The following is a 23011-nucleotide window of genomic DNA, read 5'->3' on the forward strand; positions in this document are numbered from 1 at the left end:
TTAACTTCCGCTCATGGCTATTCATCATTGAGCCTTTACATGAGCAGCCATTTTCTATGATGTTCACGGTAGATTTGAGTACGTAACCTATCCAGTTAATAAAAAATAAAAAAGTTCAATAGGCAAAGGAGACAGACAGTGATTTCTCTAGCATATTGGAATGTAATTAGGCTAAAGACATTTCTTAGTATAATATATTGTTGTAAGATTGTTTGGAAATCAATACAATTGTAATTCAGTGACATAGTCATGTCTGTCCCATTAAAATAATGCACTTACATGCCAAACAAGCAAATAGGTTTTTATCAACAATTAGCTGGTCTGTCGTCTGAGTTAAAGGGGATTTACCTGTGGAATCCAAGAAATGCCTAAATCACCAAAGCGCCGGAAACCAATCATTCAGTACGTTTCCTGGTGCTGAAATTAATTTGAGCTGGTGTTCTGTTTAGTTCATAGGTTTTCTTAATGCGTTAACGGAACCCTATTTTGGGATAGTTTTAAAACAACCTCTTGAAGAGAAGAAACATAACATAAAATACATATTCATCACCAACTGTTATGTTTAGGCTGCTTCAAAGAACTGGCAAAACAATAACTCCTGTCTGTACAAAAGCAAATACCAATCTTCAGAGCCGAGTCAGAGCGGGATAAACAGACATTGTTCCCTCAGCTTTGGAAAGATTTGGCTTCAAAGCCTCTCTTTTGTAGAAAGTCAACCACTTCAAGTGATCCTGATTCACGCAGTTAAACAGGGCAGTGAAAGGCCTTTTGTCGAGTCTGGAAATACCAGATCTAAAAATGACCTTTACCATTCCCCCAAGGCTAAACTACATTCAACTGCACACAGCTAACCTTAATCATGACAGGTGTTGGGCAATGGATGGTAAGTGTTTGTATTAACTGCTAGATATTATGTCTGTTGTTCACTGCGTAGAACATTATGTTCTTCAATCCAATCTCAACATTAGGAACAGATTTATAATATAGTTAAACGAGTCTGTTCATCATTACACATCAACAAAAATCACATGAACTGTTCCTAAGCCAAAGGCAAGAATGTTTAAAATAATACTGTGAATTGTTATCAGTATGTCCGAATGTCTAACTCTGCAAGTATGGCACAATTTGCAAGCCGCTAAATGCAAACACTAGGTTTAAAAGCCTAGTATATTTCATGTGGGTTAGTTATTTCTTTGTTGTGCCAGGTGAATGAGGAGGGAGAGCAATCAAACTTCATTCATCTAAGTGCTATCACAGCTGTAATCTGTCCAGTAGTTTTTTCCTATAGCTTGTCATTTTAGGTTCTTACAGCATTGTGTTTTTTTAAACTTATGTTGTAAGATTTGTAATAAAGAGACTTGAGTGTTGCATAGAGGAACAAGAAGCAACACAGAGTAAGGGCTGTGTTTGGGATTTAGTCTACTCTAACATGATCCACAGGGTGGCGACTTGCCAAGTTGTTCCAATTTGTCATGAGCCTATACACTGTGGGATGCATTTTCAATTTGAGGTGCAGCTTGAGTGAGAGCAGAGGCACACCAATACCAGGAGGAATGCATAAAATAATCAATGGTATCTTCTGCAATGTATGCAAAAGAATCCAACCCTGTATCCAACCCAAATAAATATTCACACTCTAGTGTGTACATGTGGTTATTCATCAGATAAAACATGGCCATTACCTGGTATATTAACTAATATGAGTGGAATTTATTGTTGTTTGTTATACTCTGTACAACCTCTGAGAAAATAATTCTCAATTGCCTCCACTGTTGCCATGGATATTCCCCCCTGCAATTACATAAAAAAAATCCTATGCATGGCAGGCATTAAATCTGCATTAACACAGGAACTATCAGAGTGACAACATGTACAGTATAAATGTAATGTTTCTGTAGCACTAGCAGCTCACACAGAAAGTGAGAGCTTAAATAACTAACGGCAGCAAAAAGCCACTGACCTGTATAATCAAAAAATCAGCATGAAGCGGCATGCAGGGAGAGAATGCAGCAGTCTATTTCAAGGTTATTGATGCCATCTTTTCATGACCTCATTTTTAATTCAGGGAGCAGAGCTCTGACAGCTAATCTTGGGAAACGGTTTAAATAAATATCATTAAAGCTTTCCCAGCTGGAGCTTTAGACCTTGGGTTGGACGTTAAATATAGATTGTCCCCTTTAAGCTAATGCACAGTAGAATGGCTGCAATGAGCAACTTTCCAAATGACAAGTACCTCACAATGAACAGAACAAAAGATAACCTATGTTCTCTACTGCCTGCTGCTCAACACCATAAATACAGTCATTATTTTGATCTCTATCATTGAAAATAATTTCTCCAAGGCAACCGTTTCAGATGACTTCCATTAAAGAGGTAAATGGATAATGTGGATCATTTCAAATTGCAGTCAGGGCTTGGGGACATTCAAAGTCCCAAACAAAAGACCAAGATCAGCACGTTCAGTTAATATAGTGCAATTACAACCAAATGTTTCCACTACTCCTGACTTGGGGGGGGGGGGGATAAATCAAAAGACGTTAGGATAAATGTTGCATGCTCTAGTTTAAATTACTTATTGTGTTCTCAATGCTGAGTAATCATTAAGTGAAAACAACGACGCCACCAGAGACCAAACACATCCTTCACCAAACCGACACACAGGGTCATTTATCATATACTTCCAAGGGAGAGAGAATAGCTTTGTTTCCTGAGCTAATACCATGAAGTTAATTGCCCTCCTAGCTGCTGGAATAGTGAGCCTCAGCTAAAATTCTCCTCCCCTGGCCTGTTAGGGTTCAGCTGAGATTTCCCGCTCTCTTTCTGACAGGGTGATATTCACTGCAGTGGGGATATTTTGGGGATGTATTGATTCAGCACAATTTCTCAGCTTTCTGTGGCGGTATTGAGAAAGGCCAGCGCAGCAGTCACACCTCACTGGTCCCCCCCAACCCCCTGTGCTGACACTGTCTATACCAGTCCTCCTACTCATGCAGGGCTAGGAAAGGGCTTTAAAAAGGCAGAGCAAATACAGTCCCTTCTGGCTGCACAGGAAGTTTAATTAAGCTGCAGTGCTATTTGGTATAATCTAACTGCTCAACCATATTCAAGTATCCCATTTTGTATGAACTTGTTCATAGAGCATAGATAAACCTACACATATTGACTGAGCAATTCAGGCTGACTGTTTGTCATTTGCCTAGATCTACACACATACTCACTATATGCATTCACAATATTGCTCTGCATGCCCTCTTTTGACACGTAATCTGTGTGTGTGTGCATAATATCCTCAGGCTCCACCAGGATCATATCCGTTTGCTGTTTGCTTTGGTTCGGACCCTCTCAATAAAAAAGGCTGGTTGGAGAGAGAGAAGTGTGAATGGTTTGGTGAATATAGCTATGCTCTGTGTTAGTATGCATGGAGCAGCAGTGTGTGAGAGAGTCTGTGGACATGGCTAAAGACATCATGTCAGGAATAGCAAGGAAGCCTTACTTCCCTAAGCAGGGTTTATATACACCTGATACTGGGGCTGAGTGTAGCGCTCCTCTTCCTCCACTGCATTAGGAAAATGGGACAGGGCTTTGTTAATAACTCACCTCTCGTAGTGTCTTCGTGTGCATGTGGCGGCACTTGTGCTCCCTGGGTTTCCACCCAGCTCATCATATACATTTTTCCACTGTCTGCGAACTGTGATCTGAGAGAGAAAATGATTTTAATTATCCTGTATATAACTATGTGATAGCATCTTTATAGATAGTATTAAACACTCACACTAGGAAAATGACGAACAAAGTGATTAAGTGTGCCACAGAGACCATAAAGAACTGTGTCTTTTAAGGCCAGATTGGCTGGGCACCAATTGGTGTATGACACTGAAATAAAATACATCAAATCACCATTATTTGATGCAAAACCATCTCCATAACATGCCACCAGCTGTAGCTGGCTACTGCAGTCTCTACCTCAGCAGGGGCAAAACAGGGAAAAGTACAGTACAGTGGTAGAGATGCATAAAATGCCTCCCGAGTGGCGCTGTGGTCTAAGGTACTGCATCGCAGTGCTAGCTGTGCCACTAGAGATTCTGGGTTCGAGCCCAGGCTCTGTCGCAACTGGTTGCGATCGAGGGAGATCCATGGGGTGACGCACAATTGGCCCAGCGTCGTCCGAGTTAGGGGAGGGTTCGGCTGGCAGGGGTGTCCTTGTCCCATTGCGCACTAGCGACTCCTATGGCGCCCAGGGCACGCTGACGTTTTTATAATGCACACAGAAAACTTTCTTGAGGCAAGCTGAAGTCGGTAGCCAAAGTCTACACCCCATTGTTGGTGATTGGTCAACAGTAGGGATTCTTCAATGAAGTGTTTGTTGTAATTCAACAGGAGACAAAATTGTTTATGTCCATTTTTTCACTTGAGAAATACCAAACCAAACACATTGGTTAGATGTAAAATTGCTCTACTAAGATCACCTCAGCAAAAACATCAACATTGTTTGAGTAATCTTAGATTAATTCGGACTATTTTAATTCTGACTAAGGTGTCTCAAGATGGACAAATATCTATTGCTGCTATTTTCACATTTTCAGGGCAAACTTTTAAAGGAGTATGTGAGCACACTCATTTGTTCAAACCGAAGCATGCAGAAGACTTATTATACCATTAAATACATACTGTGACTACATAAACCAACCACATGGCTTCCTGCTCACAAAGCAAGCATGAAAGTGATAATCAGCTGTAGATAAAAAGCCTTCAAAGGAAACACATCCCGATTACATGACAAGTTTCCTGTTTGGTGGCTCGTCTCTCTGTATGACTATATGTGACTAACGAACTAACCAATATTCACAATGCATTTACTCTTCACATCAAATCAAATCAAATTTTATTTGTCACATACACATGGTTAGCAGATGTTAATGCGAGTGTAGCGAAATGCTTGGAAGATATATAAGAATTTTGGAAACACTTCCCAAATTAGTACTGAACAAATGTGAGGTAGGCTGCCAAGGGAAAGGCCCTGTTCTGCTGTCTCACTGTATATAAGGGACAGCTTGATTTTAGAGCCTCAACATGGTGAAAAAATGACAGACTTCACAAATGTCCCTGAAATGGAAGGGTAACGTGTTTTCCACTTAGAGGGGGTTTAAAACAAAGGTATCATTTTGCAAAATGTGGGCCTGACCAAGATTGTGAAGTATGGCGCAGGACATATGTAAACACTTACCAACTCATATCCTCCGAGTTTCTGAGCAGCTTGAAACATAGTCCAAAGGTTAACTGTTAGAGGGACAACAAACAGGGAGATCAATGGTATTCAGTCAGATCAACAAATGCAAATATACTGTCACATACACTGCATTCAGAAAGTTTTAGACATTATTACAAATGTACAGTACAAGTCAAAAGTTTGGACACATATACTCATTCAAGGGTTTTTCTTTATTTTAATATTTTCTAAAACTATGAAATCACACATATGAAATCATGTAGTAACCAAAAAAGTGTTAAACAAATCAAAATATATTTTATAATTGAGATTCTTCAAGTATCCACCCTTTGCTTTGATGACAGCTTTGAACACTCTTGGCATCCTCTCAACCAGCTTCATGAGTTAGTATATTATTTAACCATTATTTAACTAGTCAAGTCAGTTAAGAACAAATTCTTATTTACAATGACAGCCCATTTGTAAAGCCCCCCCGGCCAAACACTCTGCTAACCCGGACGACACTGGGTCAATTGTGGGACTCCCGATCATGGCCGGTTGTAATACAGCCCGGGATCGAACCTGGGTCTGTAGTGACACCTCTGAGATGCAGTGCCTTAGACCCCTGTGCTCACCTGGAATACATTTCAATTAACAGGTGTGGCTTGTTAAAAGTTAATTTGTGGAATTCCTTTCCTTCTAAATGCGTTTGAACCAATCCATTGTGTTGTGACAAGGTAGAGGTGGGATACAGAAGATAGCCCTATTTGGTAAAAGACCATGTCCATACTATGGCAAAAACAGCTCAAATAAGCAAAGAGAAATGACAGTCCATCATTACTTGACATGAAGGTCAGTCAATACACAAAATTTCAAGTGCAGTCGCAAAAAACATGAAGTGCTATGATGAAACTGGCTCTCATGAGGACCGCCACAGTAAAGGAAGACCCAGAGTTACCTCTGCTGCAGAGGATCAGTTCAGTTAGAGTTAAGCGTGTCCGCCCTCGTCTCCTGTCTCTCAGGGAAGGCCCTGGATTGAGCCAACGCTGTATGGGAGGAAGGAGGAGCGAGGCTGGACCAATTCGAGGATTTCACCCGCCGCTACAGGGCATTTTTCGAATGTTTCGTACACCTGAGAAAGGAGATGAGGAGCGCACAGGAGTTTGCATTGGGCTTCCGGACCCTGGCCGCCAGCGCGGGGTGGAACGACAGGGCCCTGATCGATCACTACCGTTGTAGTTTACCTGAGAACGTCCGTCGGGAGTTGGCCTGTAGGGACACAACTCTGACCTCCGACCAGCTGGTTGACATGTCCATAAGGTTGAATAACCTGCTGGCTACCCGTGGACGTCCATATCGGGGTCTGTCGATTCCATCCCCCAACACCACCGCTCCAACGCGTATGGAGCTGGGAGGTGCTGCACTTAGGGCGACCGGAGGAGGGGCCGATCCATGCACCATCTGTGGCTGCAGAGGGCACATTGCTCAAGTTTATTTTTTGTGAAGAAGAAGGATGGAGGTCTGTGCCTGTGTATTGACTATCGAGGCATCAACCAAATCACTATAAGATACAGTTACCTGCTGCCTCTCATCGCTAGTGTGATCGAGTCAATGCACGGGGCGCGCTTCTTCACAAAATTGGACCTCAGGAGCGCTTACAACCTGGTGCGTATCCGGGAGGGGACCGAGTGGAAGACGGCATTTAGTACCACATCAGGGCACTATGAGTACCTCGTCATGCCGTACGGGTTGATGAATGCTCCATCAGTCTTCCAGGCCTTTGTTGACAAGATTTTCCGGGACCTGCACGGGCAGGGTGTAGTGGTGTATATTGACGACATTCTGATATACTCCACTACATGCGCCGAGCATGTGTCCTTGGTGCGCAAGGTGCTTGGTCGACTGTTGGAGCATGACCTGTACGTCAAGGCTGAGAAATGCCTGTTTTTTCAACAGTCCGTCTCTTTCCTAGGTTACCGCATTTCCACTTCAGGGATGGAGATGGAGAGTGATCGCATTTCAGCCGTGCGTAATTGGCCGACTCCCACCACGGTAAAGGAGGTGCAGAGCTTTTTAGGGTTTGCCAACTACTACCGGAGTTTTATCCGGGGTTTTGGTCAGGTAGCGGCTCCCATTACCTCACTGCTAAAGGGGGGACCGTTTGCAGTGGTCGGCTGGGGCGAACAGGGCTTTTGGTCACCTGAAGGCTCTGTTTACCTCGGCTGGCTCATCCGGATTCCTCTTTGGCAATCATAGTGGAGGTGGACGCGTCCGAGGCCGGGATAGGAGCCGTGCTCTCTCAGCGCTCGGGTACGCCATCAAAGCTCCACCCCTGTGCCTTCTTTTTGAAGAAGCTCAGCCCGGCGGAGCGAAACTATGACGTGGGGGACCGGGAGCTGTTGGCTGTTGTCAAGACCTTGAAGGCGTGGAGACATTAGCTTGGTGGGGCTAAACACCCTTTTCTAATCTGGACTGACCACCGCAATCTGGAGTACATCCAGGCGGCGAGGAGACTGAACCCTCACCAGGCAAGGTGGGCCATGTTCTTCACCCGTTTTGTCTTCACCCTGTCCTACAGCCCAGGTTCCCAGAACACTAAGGCAGAGGCACTGTCACGGATGTATGACACAGAAGAGCGGCCCATGGATCCCACTCCCATACTTCCGGCCTCTTGCCTGGTGGCACCGGTGGTGTGGGAGACATCGAGCGGGCGTTACGTAGAGAGCCCACTCCCCCTCAATGTCCAGCTGGGCGTCTGAACGTTTCGTCTGCTGTCCGCGACTGTTTGATCTATTGTGCCCATACGTCATCCTCATCTGGTCATCCGGGCATCGGTCGGACAGTGCGCTGTCTTAGTGGGAAGGACTGGTGTTACACTTTAGCTATGGACGTGAGGGTTTATGTCTCCTACTGCTCGGTGTGCACCCAGTGCAAGGCCCCAAGGCATTTGCGCAGAGGGAAGTTACAACCCTACCCGTTCCACAACAGCCGTGGTCGCACTTGTCGGTGGATTTCCTAATGGATCTTCCTCCATCACAGGGTAACAACACGATCCTGGTCGTTGTGGATCGGTTTTCTAAGTCCTGTCGTCTCCTCCCTTTGCCCGGCCCTACAGACTGCGGAGGCCCTGTTTACACACTTCTTCCGGCACTACGGGGTGCCTGAGGACATAGTATCTCATCGAGGTCCCCAGTTCATGTCAAGGGTCTGGAGGGCGTTCATGGAACGTCTGGGGGTCTCGGTCAGCCTTACCTTGGGTTTTCACCCCAAGAGTAACGGGCAGGTGGAGAGAGTGAACCAGGATGTGGGTAGCTTTCTGCAGTCCTGGCCAGGGGAGGGCGGCGCTCGTGCCCTGGGAAAAGATGGCCCAGAACTCGCTCCGCCACTCCTCCACTAACCTCTCCCCCCTCCAGTGCATCCTGGGGTACCAGCCAGTCCTGGCGCCTTGGCATCAGAGTCAGATCGATGCTCCTGTGGTGGACGACTGGTTTAGGCTCGTTGAGGAGACATGGGTCGCCGCTCATGTGCACCTTCAGCGGGCCGTGAGGCGCCAGAAAGCCAAGGCAGATCGCCACCGCAGTGAGGCCCCGGTGGACCGGGTCTGGCTCTGGACACGAAACCTGCCCCTCCACCTGCCCTGCCGGAAGCTGGGCCCGCGGTTTGTGGGGCCATTTAAAGTCCTGAGGAGACTGAACGAGGTATGTTACAGGTTACAGCTTCCCCCCGAGTATCGTATTAACCCCTCGTTCCATATGTCTCTCCTCAGGCCGGTGGTAGCTGCTCCACTCCAGGAGTCTGAGATGTGGGAGATTCCTCCGCCCCCTCTGTACATCGAGGGGCCCCCGGCGTATGCAGTTCGATCAATATGGGATTCGAGGCGTCAGGTGAGGGGCCTTCAGTACCTCGTGGAGTGGGAGGGGTACGGTCCGTAGGAGAGATGCTGGGTGCCGGTGGAAGACATATTGGAATCCTCGATGCTGCGGGAGTTCCACCGTCTCCGTCGGGATCGCCCTACGCCTTGTCCTCAGGGTCATCCCCGAGGTCGGTGCACTGCTGGAGCCACGCGTCAAGGGGGGCTACTGTCACAACTTCAGCTGAAGTCGGTCCCTCTCCTTGTTCAGGCGGAGTTCGGCGGTCGATGTCACCGGCTTTCTAGTCATCGCTAATCCACTTTTCATTTTCCATTTGTTTTGTCTTTGTTTTCTACACACCTGGTTTCTATTCCCCAATTACATGTTCATTATTTAACCCTCTGTTTCCCCCATGTTGGTGTGCGTGTTTGTTTATTATGTTCAGGTTGTATTTTTTATTTATTTTTATTTCACCTTTATTTAACCAGGTAGGCTCGTTGAGAACAAGTTCTCATTTACAACTGCGACCTGTCCAAGATAAAGCATAGCAGTGTGAACAGACAGCAACACAGAGTTACACATGGAGTAAACAATAAACAAGTCAATAACGCAGTAGAAAAAAAGAAAAGAGAAAGAAAAAGGAGTCTATATACATTGTGTGCAAAAGGCATGAGGAGGTAGGCGAATAATGACAATTTAGCAGATTAACACAGGAGTGATAAATTATCAGATGGTCATGTGCAGGTAGAGATACTGGTGTGCAAAAGAGCATAAAATTAAATAAATAAAAACAGTATGAGGATGAGGTAGGTAAATTGGGTGGGCTTTTTACCGATGGACTATGTACATGTCATGTTTTATCATTGGTTATCATGTCTTGTCTCTGTGCTTCCCTTCTATTCGTTTCCCTCTGCTGGTCTTATTAGGTTCTTTCCCTCTTTCTATCCCTCTCTTCCCCTCCCTCTCTCCCTCTCTCGCTCTCTCTCTATCGTTCCGTTCCTGCTCCCAGCTGTTCCTCATTCTCCCAACTACCTCATTTACTCTTTTCACACCTGTCCCCTATTTTTGCCCTCTGATTAGAGCCCTATTTCTCCCCTTGTTTTCCGCTTCTGTCCTTGTCGGATCCTTGTATGATGTTCGCAGTTCTGTGTCCTTGTCTCGCCCTGTCGTGTTTTACCGTCTTCAGATGCTGCGTGTGAGCAGGTGTCTAGGTCAGCTACGGCCGGTGCCTTCCCGAAGCAACCTGCAGTCTATGCTCGAGTCTCCAGTCAGTCCTTTCTACTGACGAGTGGATTTCAGTTTTCCTGTTTTGTTTTCACCTTGATAATTTCCAGGATTATCACTTTTGTCAAATACTGGAATAAAGACTCTGTTTCGTTAAGTCGCTTTTGGGTCCTCATTCACCTGCATAACAGAAGGATCCGACCAAGAATGGATCCAGCGACTACGGATTCTCGCAACACTGCCGTCGAGATCCAGGGAGCTATGCTCGGCAGACACGAGCAGGAATTGTCTGCTGCTCGTCATGCCGTTGAGACCCTGGCCGGCCAGGTTTCCGACCTCTCAGGACAGTTTCGGAGTCTTCGTCTCGTGCCACCAGCTACTTCCTGGTCTTCCGAGTCTCCGGAACCTAGGGTTAATAACCCGCCATGTTACTCTGGGCAGCCCACTGAGTGCCGCTCCTTTCTCACCCAGTGTGATATTGTGTTCTCTCTCCAACCCAACACATACTCTGGAGAGAGAGCTCGGATTGCTTACGTCATTTCACTCCTCTTACTGGTCGGGCTCGGGAGTGGGGCACAGCTATCTGGGAGGCAAGAGCTGAGTGTTCTAACAATTATCTGAACTTTAAAGAGGAGATGATACGGGTTTTTGATCGTTCAGTTTTTGGTAAGGAGGCTTCCAGGGCCCTGGCTTCTCTATGTCAAGGTGATCGATCCATAACGGATTACTCTATAGAGTTTCGCACTCTTGCTGCCTCCAGTGACTGGAACGAGCCGGCGTTGCTCGCTCGTTTTCTGGAGGGACTCCACGCTGAGGTTAAAGATGAGATTCTCTCCCGGGAGGTTCCTTCCAGCGTGGACTCTTTGATTGCACTCGCCATCCGCATAGAACGACGGGTAGATCTTCGTCACCGAGCTCGTGGAAGAGAGCTCGCGTTAACGGTGTTCCCCCTCTCCGCATCTCAACCATCGCCTCCCTCCGGCTCTGAGACTGAGCCCATGCAGCTGGGAGGTATTCGCATCTCGACTAAGGAGAGGGAACGGAGGATCACCAACCGCCTTTGCCTCTATTGCGGTTCTGCTGGACATTTTGTCAGTTCATGTCCAGTAAAAGGCCAGAGCTCATCAGTAAGCGGAGGGCTACTGGTGAGCGCTACTACTCAGGTCTCTCCATCTAGATCCTGTACTACCTTGTCGGTCCATTTACGCTGGACCGGTTCGGCTGCTTCCTGCAGTGCCTTGATAGACTCTGGGGCTGAGGGTTGTTTTATGGACGAAGCATGGGCTCGGAAACATGACATTCCTCTCAGACAGTTAGGGAAGCCCACGCCCATGTTCGCCTTAGATGGTAGTCTTCTCCCCAGTATCAGATGTGAGACACTACCTTTAACCCTCACAGTATCTGGTAACCACAGTGAGACCATTTCTTTTTTGATTTTTCGTTCACCTTTTACACCTGTTGTTTTGGGTCATCCCTGGCTAGTATGTCATAATCCTTCTATTAATTGGTCTAGTAATTCTATCCTATCCTGGAACGTTTCTTGTCATGTGAAGTGTTTAATGTCTGCTATCCCTCCTGTTTCTTCTGTCCCCTCTTCTCAGGAGGAACCTGGTGATTTGACAGGAGTGCCGGAGGAATATCATGATCTGCGCACGGTCTTCAGTCGGTCCAGAGCCAACTCCCTTCCTCCACACCGGTCGTATGATTGTAGTATTGATCTCCTTCCGGGGACCACTCCCCCTCGGGGTAGACTATACTCTCTGTCGGCTCCCGAACGTAAGGCTCTCGAGGATTATTTGTCTGTTTCTCTCGACGCCGGTACCGTGGTGCCTTCTTCCTCTCCCGCCGGAGCGGGGTTTTTTTGTTAAGAAGAAGGACGGTACTCTGCGCCCCTGCGTGGATTATCGAGGGCTGAATGACATAACGGTTAAGAATCGTTATCCGCTTCCCCTTATGTCGTCAGCCTTCGAAATTCTGCAGGGAGCCAGGTTCTTTACTAAGTTGGACCTTCGTAACGCTTACCATCTCGTGCGCATCAGAGAGGGGGACGAGTGGAAAACGGCGTTTAACACTCCGTTAGGGCATTTTGAGTACCGGGTTCTGCCGTTCGGTCTCGCTAATGCTCCAGCTGTTTTTCAGGCATTAGTTAATGATGTACTGAGAGACATGCTGAACATCTTTGTTTTTGTCTACCTTGACGATATCCTGATTTTTTCACCGTCACTTGAGATTCATGTTCAGCACGTTCGACGTGTACTCCAACGCCTTTTAGAGAATTGTCTCTACGTGAAGGCTGAGAAGTGCGCCTTTCATGTCTCCTCTGTCACATTTCTCGGTTATGTTATTTCCGCTGAAGGCATTCAGATGGATCCCGCTAAGGTCCAGGCTGTCAGTGATTGGCCCGTTCCAAGGTCACGTGTCGAGTTGCAGCGCTTTCTAGGTTTCGCTAATTTCTATCGGCGTTTCATTCGTAATTTCGGTCAAGTTGCTGCCCCTCTCACAGCTCTTACTTCTGTCAAGACGTGCTTTAAGTGGTCCGGTTCCGCCCAGGGAGCTTTTGATCTCCTCAAGAAGCGTTTTACATCCGCTCCTATCCTTGTTACTCCTGACGTCACTAAACAATTCATTGTCGAAGTTGACGCTTCAGAGGTGGGCGTGGGAGCCATTCTATCTCAGCGCTTCCAGTCTGACGATAAGGTCCATCCTTGCGCTTATTTTTCTCATCGCCTGTCGCCATCGGAACGCAACTATGATGTGGGTAACCGCGAACTGCTCGCCATCCGCTTAGCCCTAGGCGAATGGCGACAGTGGTTGGAGGGGGCGACCGTTCCTTTTGTCGTTTGGACTGACCATAAGAACCTTGAGTACATCCGTTCTGCCAAACGACTTAATGCACGTCAAGCTCGTTGGGCGTTGTTTTTCGGTCGTTTCGAGTTCGTGATTTCTTATCGCCCGGGTAATAAGAACACCAAGCCTGATGCCTTATCCCGTCTCTTTAGTTCTTCTGTGGCTTCTACCGACCCCGAGGGGATTCTTCCTGATGGGCGTGTTGTCGGGTTGACTGTCTGGGGAATTGAGAGACAGGTTAAGCAAGCACTCACTCACACTGCGTCGCCGCGCGCTTGTCCTAGTAACCTTCTTTTCGTTCCTGTTTCTACTCGTCTGGCTGTTCTTCAGTGGGCTCACTCTGCCAAGTTAGCTGGCCACCCCGGCGTTCGGGGTACGCTTGCTTCTATTCGCCAGCGGTTTTGGTGGCCTACTCAGGAGCGTGACACGCGCCGTTTCGTGGCTGCTTGTTCGGACTGCGCGCAGACTAAGTCAGGTAACTCTCCTCCTGCCGGTCGTCTCAGACCGCTTCCCATTCCTTCTCGACCATGGTCTCACATCGCCTTAGACTTCATTACCGGTCTGCCTTCGTCTGCGGGGAAGACTGTGATTCTTACGGTTGTCGATAGGTTCTCTAAGGCGGCACATTTCATTCCCCTCGCTAAGCTTCCTTCCGCTAAGGAGACGGCACAAATCATCATTGAGAATGTGTTCAGAATTCATGGCCTCCCGTTAGACGCCGTTTCAGACAGAGGTCCGCAATTCACGTCACAGTTTTGGAGGGAGTTCTGTCGTTTGATTGGTGCTTCCGTCAGTCTCTCTTCCGGTTTTCATCCCCAGTCTAACGGTCAAGCAGAAAGGGCCAATCAGACGATTGGTCGCATATTACGCAGCCTTTCTTTTAGAAACCCTGCGTCTTGGGCAGAACAGCTCCCCTGGGCAGAATACGCTCACAACTCGCTTCCTTCGTCTGCTACCGGGCTATCTCCGTTTCAGAGTAGTCTGGGGTACCAGCCTCCTCTGTTCTCGTCCCAGCTCGCCGAGTCCAGCGTTCCCTCCGCTCAGGCGTTTGTCCAACGTTGTGAGCGCACCTGGAGGAGGGTCAGGTCTGCACTTTGCCGTTACAGGGCGCAGACTGTGAGAGCCGCCAATAAACGTAGGATTAAGAGTCCTAGGTATTGTCGCGGCCAGAGAGTGTGGCTTTCCACTCGTAACCTTCCCCTTACGACAGCTTCTCGCAAGTTGACTCCGCGGTTCATTGGTCCGTTCCGTGTCTCCCAGGTCGTCAATCCTGTCGCTGTGCGACTGCTTCTTCCGCGACATCTTCGTCGCGTCCACCCTGTCTTCCATGTCTCCTGTGTCAAGCCCTTTCTTCGCGCCCCCGTTCGTCTTCCCTCCCCCCGTCCTTGTCGAGGGCGCACCTATTTACAAGGTACGGAAGATCATGGACATGCGTTCTCGGGGACGTGGTCACCAGTACTTAGTGGATTGGGAGGGTTACGGTCCTGAGGAGAGGAGTTGGGTTCCATCTCGGGACGTGCTGGACCGTTCGTTGATTGATGATTTCCTCCGTTGCCGCCAGGGTTCCTCCTCGAGTGCGCCAGGAGGCGCTCGGTGAGTGGGGGGGTACTGTCATGTTTTATCATTGGTTATCATGTCTTGTCTCTGTGCTTCCCTTCTATTCGTTTCCCTCTGCTGGTCTTATTAGGTTCTTTCCCTCTTTCTATCCCTCTCTTCCCCTCCCTCTCTCCCTCTCTCGCTCTCTCTCTATCGTTCCGTTCCTGCTCCCAGCTGTTCCTCATTCTCCCAACTACCTCATTTACTCTTTTCACACCTGTCCCCTATTTTTGCCCTCTGATTAGAGCCCTATTTCTCCCCTTGTTTTCCGCTTCTGTCCTTGTCGGATCCTTGTATGATGTTCGCAGTTCTGTGTCCTTGTCTCGCCCTGTCGTGTTTTACCGTCTTCAGATGCTGCGTGTGAGCAGGTGTCTAGGTCAGCTACGGCCGGTGCCTTCCCGAAGCAACCTGCAGTCTATGCTCGAGTCTCCAGTCAGTCCTTTCTACTGACGAGTGGATTTCAGTTTTCCTGTTTTGTTTTCACCTTGATAATTTCCAGGATTATCACTTTTGTCAAATACTGGAATAAAGACTCTGTTTCGTTAAGTCGCTTTTGGGTCCTCATTCACCTGCATAACAGTACAGCTGCAGCGATCGGTTAGCTGCTCAGATAGCAGATGTTTAAAGTTGGTGAGGGAGATAAAAGTCTCCAACTCCAACGATTTTTGCAATTCGTTCCAGTCACAGGCAGCAGAGAACTGGAAGGAAAGGCGGCCAAATGGGGTGTTGGCTTTAGGGATGATCAGTGATACACCTGCTGAAGCGCGTGCTACGGGTGGGTGTTGCCATCGTGACCAGTGAACTGAGATAAGGCGGAGCTTTACCTAGCATGGACTTGTAGATGACCTGGAGCCAGTGGGTCTGGCGACGAATATGAAGCGAGGGCCAGCCGACTAGAGCATACAGGTCGCAGTGGTGGGTGGTATAAGGTGCTTTAGTAACAAAGCGGATGGCACTGTGATAAACTGCATCCAGTTTGCTGAGTAGAGTATTGGAAGCCATTTTGTAGATGACATCGCCGAAGTCGAGGATCGGTAGGATAGTCAGTTTTACTAGGGTAAGTTTGGAGGCGTGAGTGAAGGAGGCTTTGTTGCGAAATAGAAAGCCGATTCTAAATTTGATTTTTGATTGGAGATATGAGTCTGGAAGGAGAGTTTACAGTCTAGCCAGACACCTAGGTACTTATAGATATCCACATATTCTAGGTCGGAACCATCCAGGGTGGTGATGCTAGTCGGGGGTGCGGGTACAGGCAGCGAACGGTTGAAAAACATGCATTTGGTTTTACTAGCATTTAAGAGCAGTTGGAGGCCACGGAAGGAGTGTTGTATGGCATTGAAGCTTGTTTGGAGGTTATATAGCACAGTGTCCAAGGAAGAGCCAGAAGTATACAGAATGGTGTCGTCTGCGTAGAGGTGGATCAGGGAATCGTCCACAGCAAGAGCAACATCATTGATATACTGTATACAGAGAAAAGTGTCGGCGCGAGAATTGAACCCTGTGGCACCCCCTTTATGGCTGGTATTGTTTGCCGGGTTTGTTATTTTGCCTGTTACTTACGAGTGACCGGTATTTTCACACACCTTTAGTATTTGTTTTATACTGGTGCAGTTTGTGGAATAAACTACCTTGTACACTTATCTCTCCTCTCCTGCGCCTGATTCCATGCACCAGTTACCCACAGCCTGACAACTGTATATATAAAAAACGTATATATCACATTTACATATGTATTCAGTTCTTTGTGGAAGCACCTTTGGCAGCGATTACAGCCTCAAGTCTTCTTGGGTATGATGCTACTAGCTTGGCACGCCTGTATTTGGGGAGTTTCTCCCATTCCCTGCAGATCCTCTCAAGCTCTGTTAGGTTGGAATGGGGAGCGTCGCTGCACAGCTATTTTCAGGTCTCTCCAGAGATGTTTGATCGAGTTCAAGTCCGGGCTCTGGCTGGGCCACTCAAGGACATTCAGAGACTTGTCTACATTGTCTTGGCTGTGTGATTAGGGTTGTTGTCCTGTTGGAAGGTTAATCTTCGCACCAGTCTGAGGTCCTAAGCGCTCTGGAGCAGGTTTTCATTAAGAGTTTCTCTGTTCTTTGCTCCATTAATCTTTCCCTCGATCCTGACTAATCTCCCAGTCCCTGTCGCTGAAAAACATTCCCACCACATGATGCTGCCACCACCATGCTTCACCGTAGGGATGGTATTGGCCAGATGATGAGCGGTGTCTGGTTTCCTCCAGATGTGACACTTGGCATTCAGGCCAAAGTGTTCAATCTTGGTTTCATCAGACCAGAGAATCTTGTTTATCATGGTCTGAGAGTCCTATAGGTGTCTTTTGGCAAACTCCAAGTGGGCTGTCATGTGCCTTTTACTGAGGAGTGGCTTCCGTTTGGCCACTCTACCATAAATGCCTGCTTGTTGGAGTTCTACCATCTCCACAAAGGGACTCTGGAGCTCTGTCAAGTGACCATCGGGTTCTTGGTCACCTCTCTGACCAAGTCCCTTCTCCCCCTATTGCTTGGTTTGGCCGGCCGGCCAGCTCAAGGAAGAGTCTTGGTGGTTCCAAACTTCTTCCATTTAAGAATAATGGAGGCCGCTGTGTTCGTGGGGACCTTCAATGCTGCAGTAATATGTTGGTATCCTTCCCCAGATCTGTGCCTCAACACAATCCTGTCTCGGAGCTCTACGGACAATTCCTTCAACCTCATGGCTTGGTTTTTGCTTAATTGCATTTACCACAGGTGGACTACAATCAGGTTGTAGAAACATCTAAAGGATGATCAATGGAAACAGGATGCACCTGAGCTCCATTTCGAGTCTCATAGCAAGAAATACTTATGTAAATAAGGTATCTGTTTTTTATTTATAATACACTTGAAAAAAATCTAAACCTGTTTTGACTTTGTCATTGTGGAGTATTGTGTGAGATTGATGAGGATAAAAAAAAAACATTTTTAGAATAAGGCTGTCATGTAAAAGAATTTGGAAAAAGTGAAGGGGTCTGAATACTTTCCAAATGTACTGTAGCTACATAAACTACTGTAGATACAGCCTGACACCTAGCTAGCTCTGTAACACTTCAGCTGAAGGGGATTTGAATAAACACCATTATGAGCATCAAGTATTACTTGACATGTTAGCACTCGTTACCAATGTTGGCTCAAATGCCAATGCCATTTTGCATAGAATTTTACATGCACATATTCAATGACAGATGATATCACATGGATTAGAGCGGTTGTGTAGTATAGTGATTAGGCAGGTGATCAAATCCAACAAAGACCCTTTCAGATGAAACTTGAAATCATTCCATCTCTGACAGTATATTTCCCCACAAACAATGAACCCACTTTATTGTGCGATTTTCCAAACAATGACATTTGTATCTGCTTTCTGTAACATCATTGTAACATCATTTTTATATGAAGACCTATAAATAAGGAAGGTTCGCCTAGGGAGAAATCCATCAAAATTCAATCTTTGCGTACACAAAGGCTTGCATTTTTCAAAATGACATTTTCCTATCTCTGCATTTGACAGCATTGATTTTTCCTTTCTCCTCTTCCATGGCTGTTGTCAATGAACAGGCAGAATAACAAAGGAAGCTGGGTGGGTTCTATTTGAACTGCAGAATGGCATTGTGTTTTCAACTGGATAGCAGCTAAGGCCTATTAATGGGGTTGTTATGCATAGACTGTAATTACCACAATAGCAAGCAGAATTAGGAAGCACAGAACGGAGAAAGCAAACAAGAGAATACTTCTTTCTTAGATTACTTCCAGACTGTTTTTTCTCTAATTCACTCTATTCAACAGGGCAATTATCACAGAGATAAAGATGGCAAAACAGACTAAACACAATGTAGACTAAAACAGACAAGTTCAAACAGGTAAATAATAAACAAGGCAAAAATAACCTCTCTAAAGGCAACCTGAAATAATGTGCATCACCTCCCCCGCCCAACACATGAAAACCAATTCCCCAACTCCTCATTCTCCTATTTGCGACTAATGCAATTTAAAATGTGCAATGTGATGTCAAACTGTACCAACACTGACACACACTCCCAGCCCCCTCCGTGCACATTCAGAATGTGGTACCAACACTGACACACACTCCCAGCCCCCTCCGTGTACATTCAGAATGTGGTACCAACACTGACACACACTCCCAGCCCCCTCCGTGTACATTCAGAATGTGGTACCAACACTGACACACACTCCCAGCCCCCTCCGTGTACATTCAGAATGTGATACCAACACTGACACACACTCCCAGCCCCCTCCGTGTACATTCAGAATGTGATACCAACACTGACACACACTCCCAGCCCCCTCCGTGTACATTCAGAATGTGGTACCAACACTGACACACACTCCCAGCCCCCTCCGTGTACATTCAGAATGTGGTACCAACACTGGGAATAGCTGTTTGTTCAAGTGAATGGAATATAATGAAACCTCTTTTTGTCATGTGGCTTTTGTTCTTTTGAAGTTCATTTATCTTACACCCTGTGTAGCGAGCAGGCACACTGCTAAAGCTAAATAGAAGGCAAAGAAGACCCAAAGAAGCTTCCTTTTTAGTGGAACAGATAACAAACTTTGTGCTGGAGCTATATCATTGCCCTGTGTAGAATATGCCATTAAAATAAAGTGGATAGATTGACTGATTCACGTACAGTATTTCACCTGTATCTGCACTGCTCTGTCTGCCCTACATTGTGCTTTAGAGGAAGTGGAATTGGTAGCTCGGTGTGCATTTCAGAGCCAATGGTTTAGAGAAGAATATGTCATTAAATGGCTTCTGTTAACAATCACGCAAAGCATGTAGGAGGCACATTGAAAGAGGACAAGAATACATGTGTATTACCGTTCGACAATCCAGTGCTTTAAAACAGTTGTTTTCTTAATTATAGACCACTCATAAAAGCAAATCCAAAAACACAATTTCCATAACAGCTAAGTTTTGCTTTGATACTTGAGGCTATTGCAGTGACTGAAAGGAATCATGAAAGCTGATTGCGTCTGAGCATATTTTGTAGTAGTTCTATTTTTTTAAACAGTCAAGTTGCCAAGGACAAGTTTACATTGCATTATTGGAAGCTTTAATGAGAAGAGTCTTGCTTGGTTTGTAAATTCAGAACATGTACTGTATGTAAAACAGTTGGCGTTATGCTTCGATTCAAACTATGCTATGCTGTAAACTCAGTAACTACAATATGCATGCATACTGAGTCACTATCATATCATCTCAACCACATTGGCCAACTTAAGAACAGCCTCTTTGGTGTGAAGATGACGTCTCTTTCCAAATATCTATATGAAGTTTAATCGTGAACCACAGCTTACATTTGTATAGAGAGACTAACATGTAAAACAGCTCACATCTTTTTGTATAGAGTGAATTACACCACAATGACGCATGGCTGTTCCGAGAAATAATATTGAATGACGGTTCTTGTATGGTTCTCTATATAAGACATAATCTTCCCTAGCATGTGAGACCTCATTGTTGTGAAGTGAAACATTCGACCTACATAAGAAGCGTTTGATCTGAGTGAGATGTGTTTCCCATGCATGCGACACTCTGACAGTGTGAGAAGAAGCGTTATGGACCCACATATGATGCTTTTTACAGGACCTGGTGTGTGAAGATTATATATCCTATATTCAAAGCTTATATGAATATAAAAGGAAGATATTTCACTCACTCTGCTTAAATCCCAGGAAGGGGATCCTATCGATAGGTGTGTCCCTGTCTTTCATGTACTTGTATAGGGCTACTAGGAAGGCCTGCTCGTCTGCACGACTCTCCTTTGATGATTCTTCGTCCTCTTCTTTCTCCTCCTTCTTCTCCCTCTCCACCTTCTCCTCCACAGATGCCTGTTTACAGATCCTGGGTTTGGCCATTGTGCCTCTGGTGGGAACCGTCAACTTGCAGTTAGGTTTTATCTGTAGGAAATATAAGAGTGTGAGTTGAAGGGTTAACATCCAACAGGAAGTGGGGGCTATTTAACGAATGCATGATTCTGTCAAAAGTATTATCATATCACTCCATATAAATCGCAACCTTTACATTTTTTATTAAACCAAACTCACATAAAGTTAAGTGAATGGCGAAGGCACACAAAGATGGAGGAATTCAGATATGATCTCATGTTTTAAACTGCGGCTAGTGACATGGTTCAATGTGCAAATAAACCAGCATAATCTTTTTTTTTTTTTTGCAGTCTGGGAACTAGAATTGGGATCAAGTTTACTGTGCTAATGCAGATACAAAAAAATGAGTAATGGCGAGCAGAACTGAACTTAGCAAAATAGGTATTTGTGGTAAGGACATGGGGGCCATCATCTTTATGCATGTCTGCTATTAAATCAAATGTTACGTGAGTAGTGTACCTTGGTGTGAGACTTGTTCTCTGGGGTGCTGGGTTCTTGGGGTCCCTGAGGCCCCTGACTGTGGCCCTGGGAGTCCCTTCGCTGGGACACTGACAGTTTCTTCTTCCGTGGCCGACCCTTCAGGTTAGGGGCTGAGAGTATGGGGACAAACCATGTGCTGGTTAGTATTCCTAGTGACAATGTTTCTGGGGAAAGAAAGACACAACCACACACAGGGCCTAGGGAAGGAAGATAAGCAAGCTAATTCTGAATTATTTGTATAATAAGCATTTAGCAAATAAACATTTCCATTCTAGGTTTCAGGAGTGTAGCATAAAAACTATGTAAACATCTGAATAACAATTCCAATCCTCTAAAGTTAAATCCATGAGAACATTAGGTGATGTAATCACTGATCTAATCATTATTTCCATTCTTAGTTCCCTTGTAACTCGCTGATTTGAGACCTTCAATATTGTCAGTTATAAAACACATAAACCTGTCTGATTGGAGTCCTTTGTTAGAGGTATGCAGATAATTCCACAGTACACAAAGTATTTTCAAACCTCCAGTGTCTTTCTACGGTCACATTTTATGTCAACCACCAACTGTATTGTAACATCTTGGCAGACTGCCTTCCACTGTAACAATAACAATGATAAACTAAAAGGAGAGAGGAGGCACTCGATTTGAGCCAGGTTAAGTCAAGTCGTTCAGAGCGACATTCCGTGTGCAATGACAATTAAATTACGTCCAAGGTTAGAGGCAGCCAGGGGAATCATTTTTTGCAGAATCAAATTCTCATCATGGTTTGAAGAAAAAAAATGTTTAAAAAAACAAACCCCAATGAAATCAAGGAGGAAGTAATTACAGTTGGTGAACGCTATTGTGACTCAATGACCTTTCACTTCACATTCTTTCCAAAACAGGCAGGGAAAAAGGCAAGGAAAATTACACCATGTTCTGTAATCAGCTTGGCAACTGCAAGTTTTCACAATACTTGGCCTGATTGTAATACAGGACAGTGCACTGTATTTTCTTTTTCTTTTCCCTTTCTTTCTTTCTTTCTTTCTATCTTTCTATCTTTCTTTCTTTCTTTCTCCCTCTATAAAGTTGAAGTCTTACAATACCCTGAAGTCCAATCCTTTGCGTAATGGATGACTCATGAATGTTAATACAAACGAGCTGACCTGAGCTCTACCTCATTGAGATTTGTTTTTCACCATGTGACATCAGTTTAAACAAGAGATTCCATATCTAAAACAGGCCTACGTAGGAAACAGTGCATAAATAATACTCTCAGGCCTCTATTTTTCAGCTGGGGTTAAGGAGGTGCTAGTGTCAAACACACGTTCGTTTGCAATTTCGTCATGTAAAAACTGGCATTTTCCAGCCCTAAAACCAGGTTCGGCCATTTATATGTCTTATATCAGCTCGCTTGTGCTCAGATAGGCTGGGTGGGAATATTTGAGGTGTGTCCTTAAAAACATGATCCTAAGTGCTAATTTCTGGCAGTGTTGTTAGGGATATTTCAGACCAACCAAAAGCTGGTTTTAGCGGTAATGCAGTTGGTTACAGTGCAATCGGAAAGTATTCAGACCTCCTTGACTTTTCCACATTTTGTTACATTAGAGCCTTATTCTAAAATTGATTAAATAAAAAAATGTCCTGATCAATCTACACAAAATAGCCCATAATGAATAAGCGAAAACAGATTTTTAGACATTTTTGCACATTTATATAAAAAAAAAAACATAAATACCTTATTTACATAAGTATTCAGACCCTTTGCTATGAGACTCAAAATTGGGCTCAGGTGCATCCTGTTTTCATTGATCATCCTTGAGATGTTTCTACAAGTTGATTGCAGTCCACCTGTGGTAAATTCAATTGATTGGCCATGATTTGAA

General features: G+C 45.5%; 1 protein-coding gene across 1 annotated transcript in view; it reads right to left on the reverse strand.

Moving 5' to 3' along the window:
• LOC118399577 (AT-rich interactive domain-containing protein 5B-like) overlaps nt 1–23011 on the reverse strand; it is an 81882-nt gene that overhangs the window by 10540 nt on the left and 48331 nt on the right. The window contains exons 5-8 of the mRNA XM_035795767.2: nt 21123–21253; nt 20435–20675; nt 5225–5277; nt 3598–3695 (exon numbers count right to left, since the gene is read on the reverse strand). Of these exons, the coding sequence (XP_035651660.1) occupies nt 3598–3695; nt 5225–5277; nt 20435–20675; nt 21123–21253 (523 nt within the window). The remainder of the gene's footprint in view (nt 1–3597; nt 3696–5224; nt 5278–20434; nt 20676–21122; nt 21254–23011) is intronic.

The sequence above is a fragment of the Oncorhynchus keta genome, chromosome 2 (assembly GCF_023373465.1).
Source record: "Oncorhynchus keta strain PuntledgeMale-10-30-2019 chromosome 2, Oket_V2, whole genome shotgun sequence".
NCBI classification, from domain to species: domain Eukaryota; kingdom Metazoa; phylum Chordata; class Actinopteri; order Salmoniformes; family Salmonidae; genus Oncorhynchus; species Oncorhynchus keta.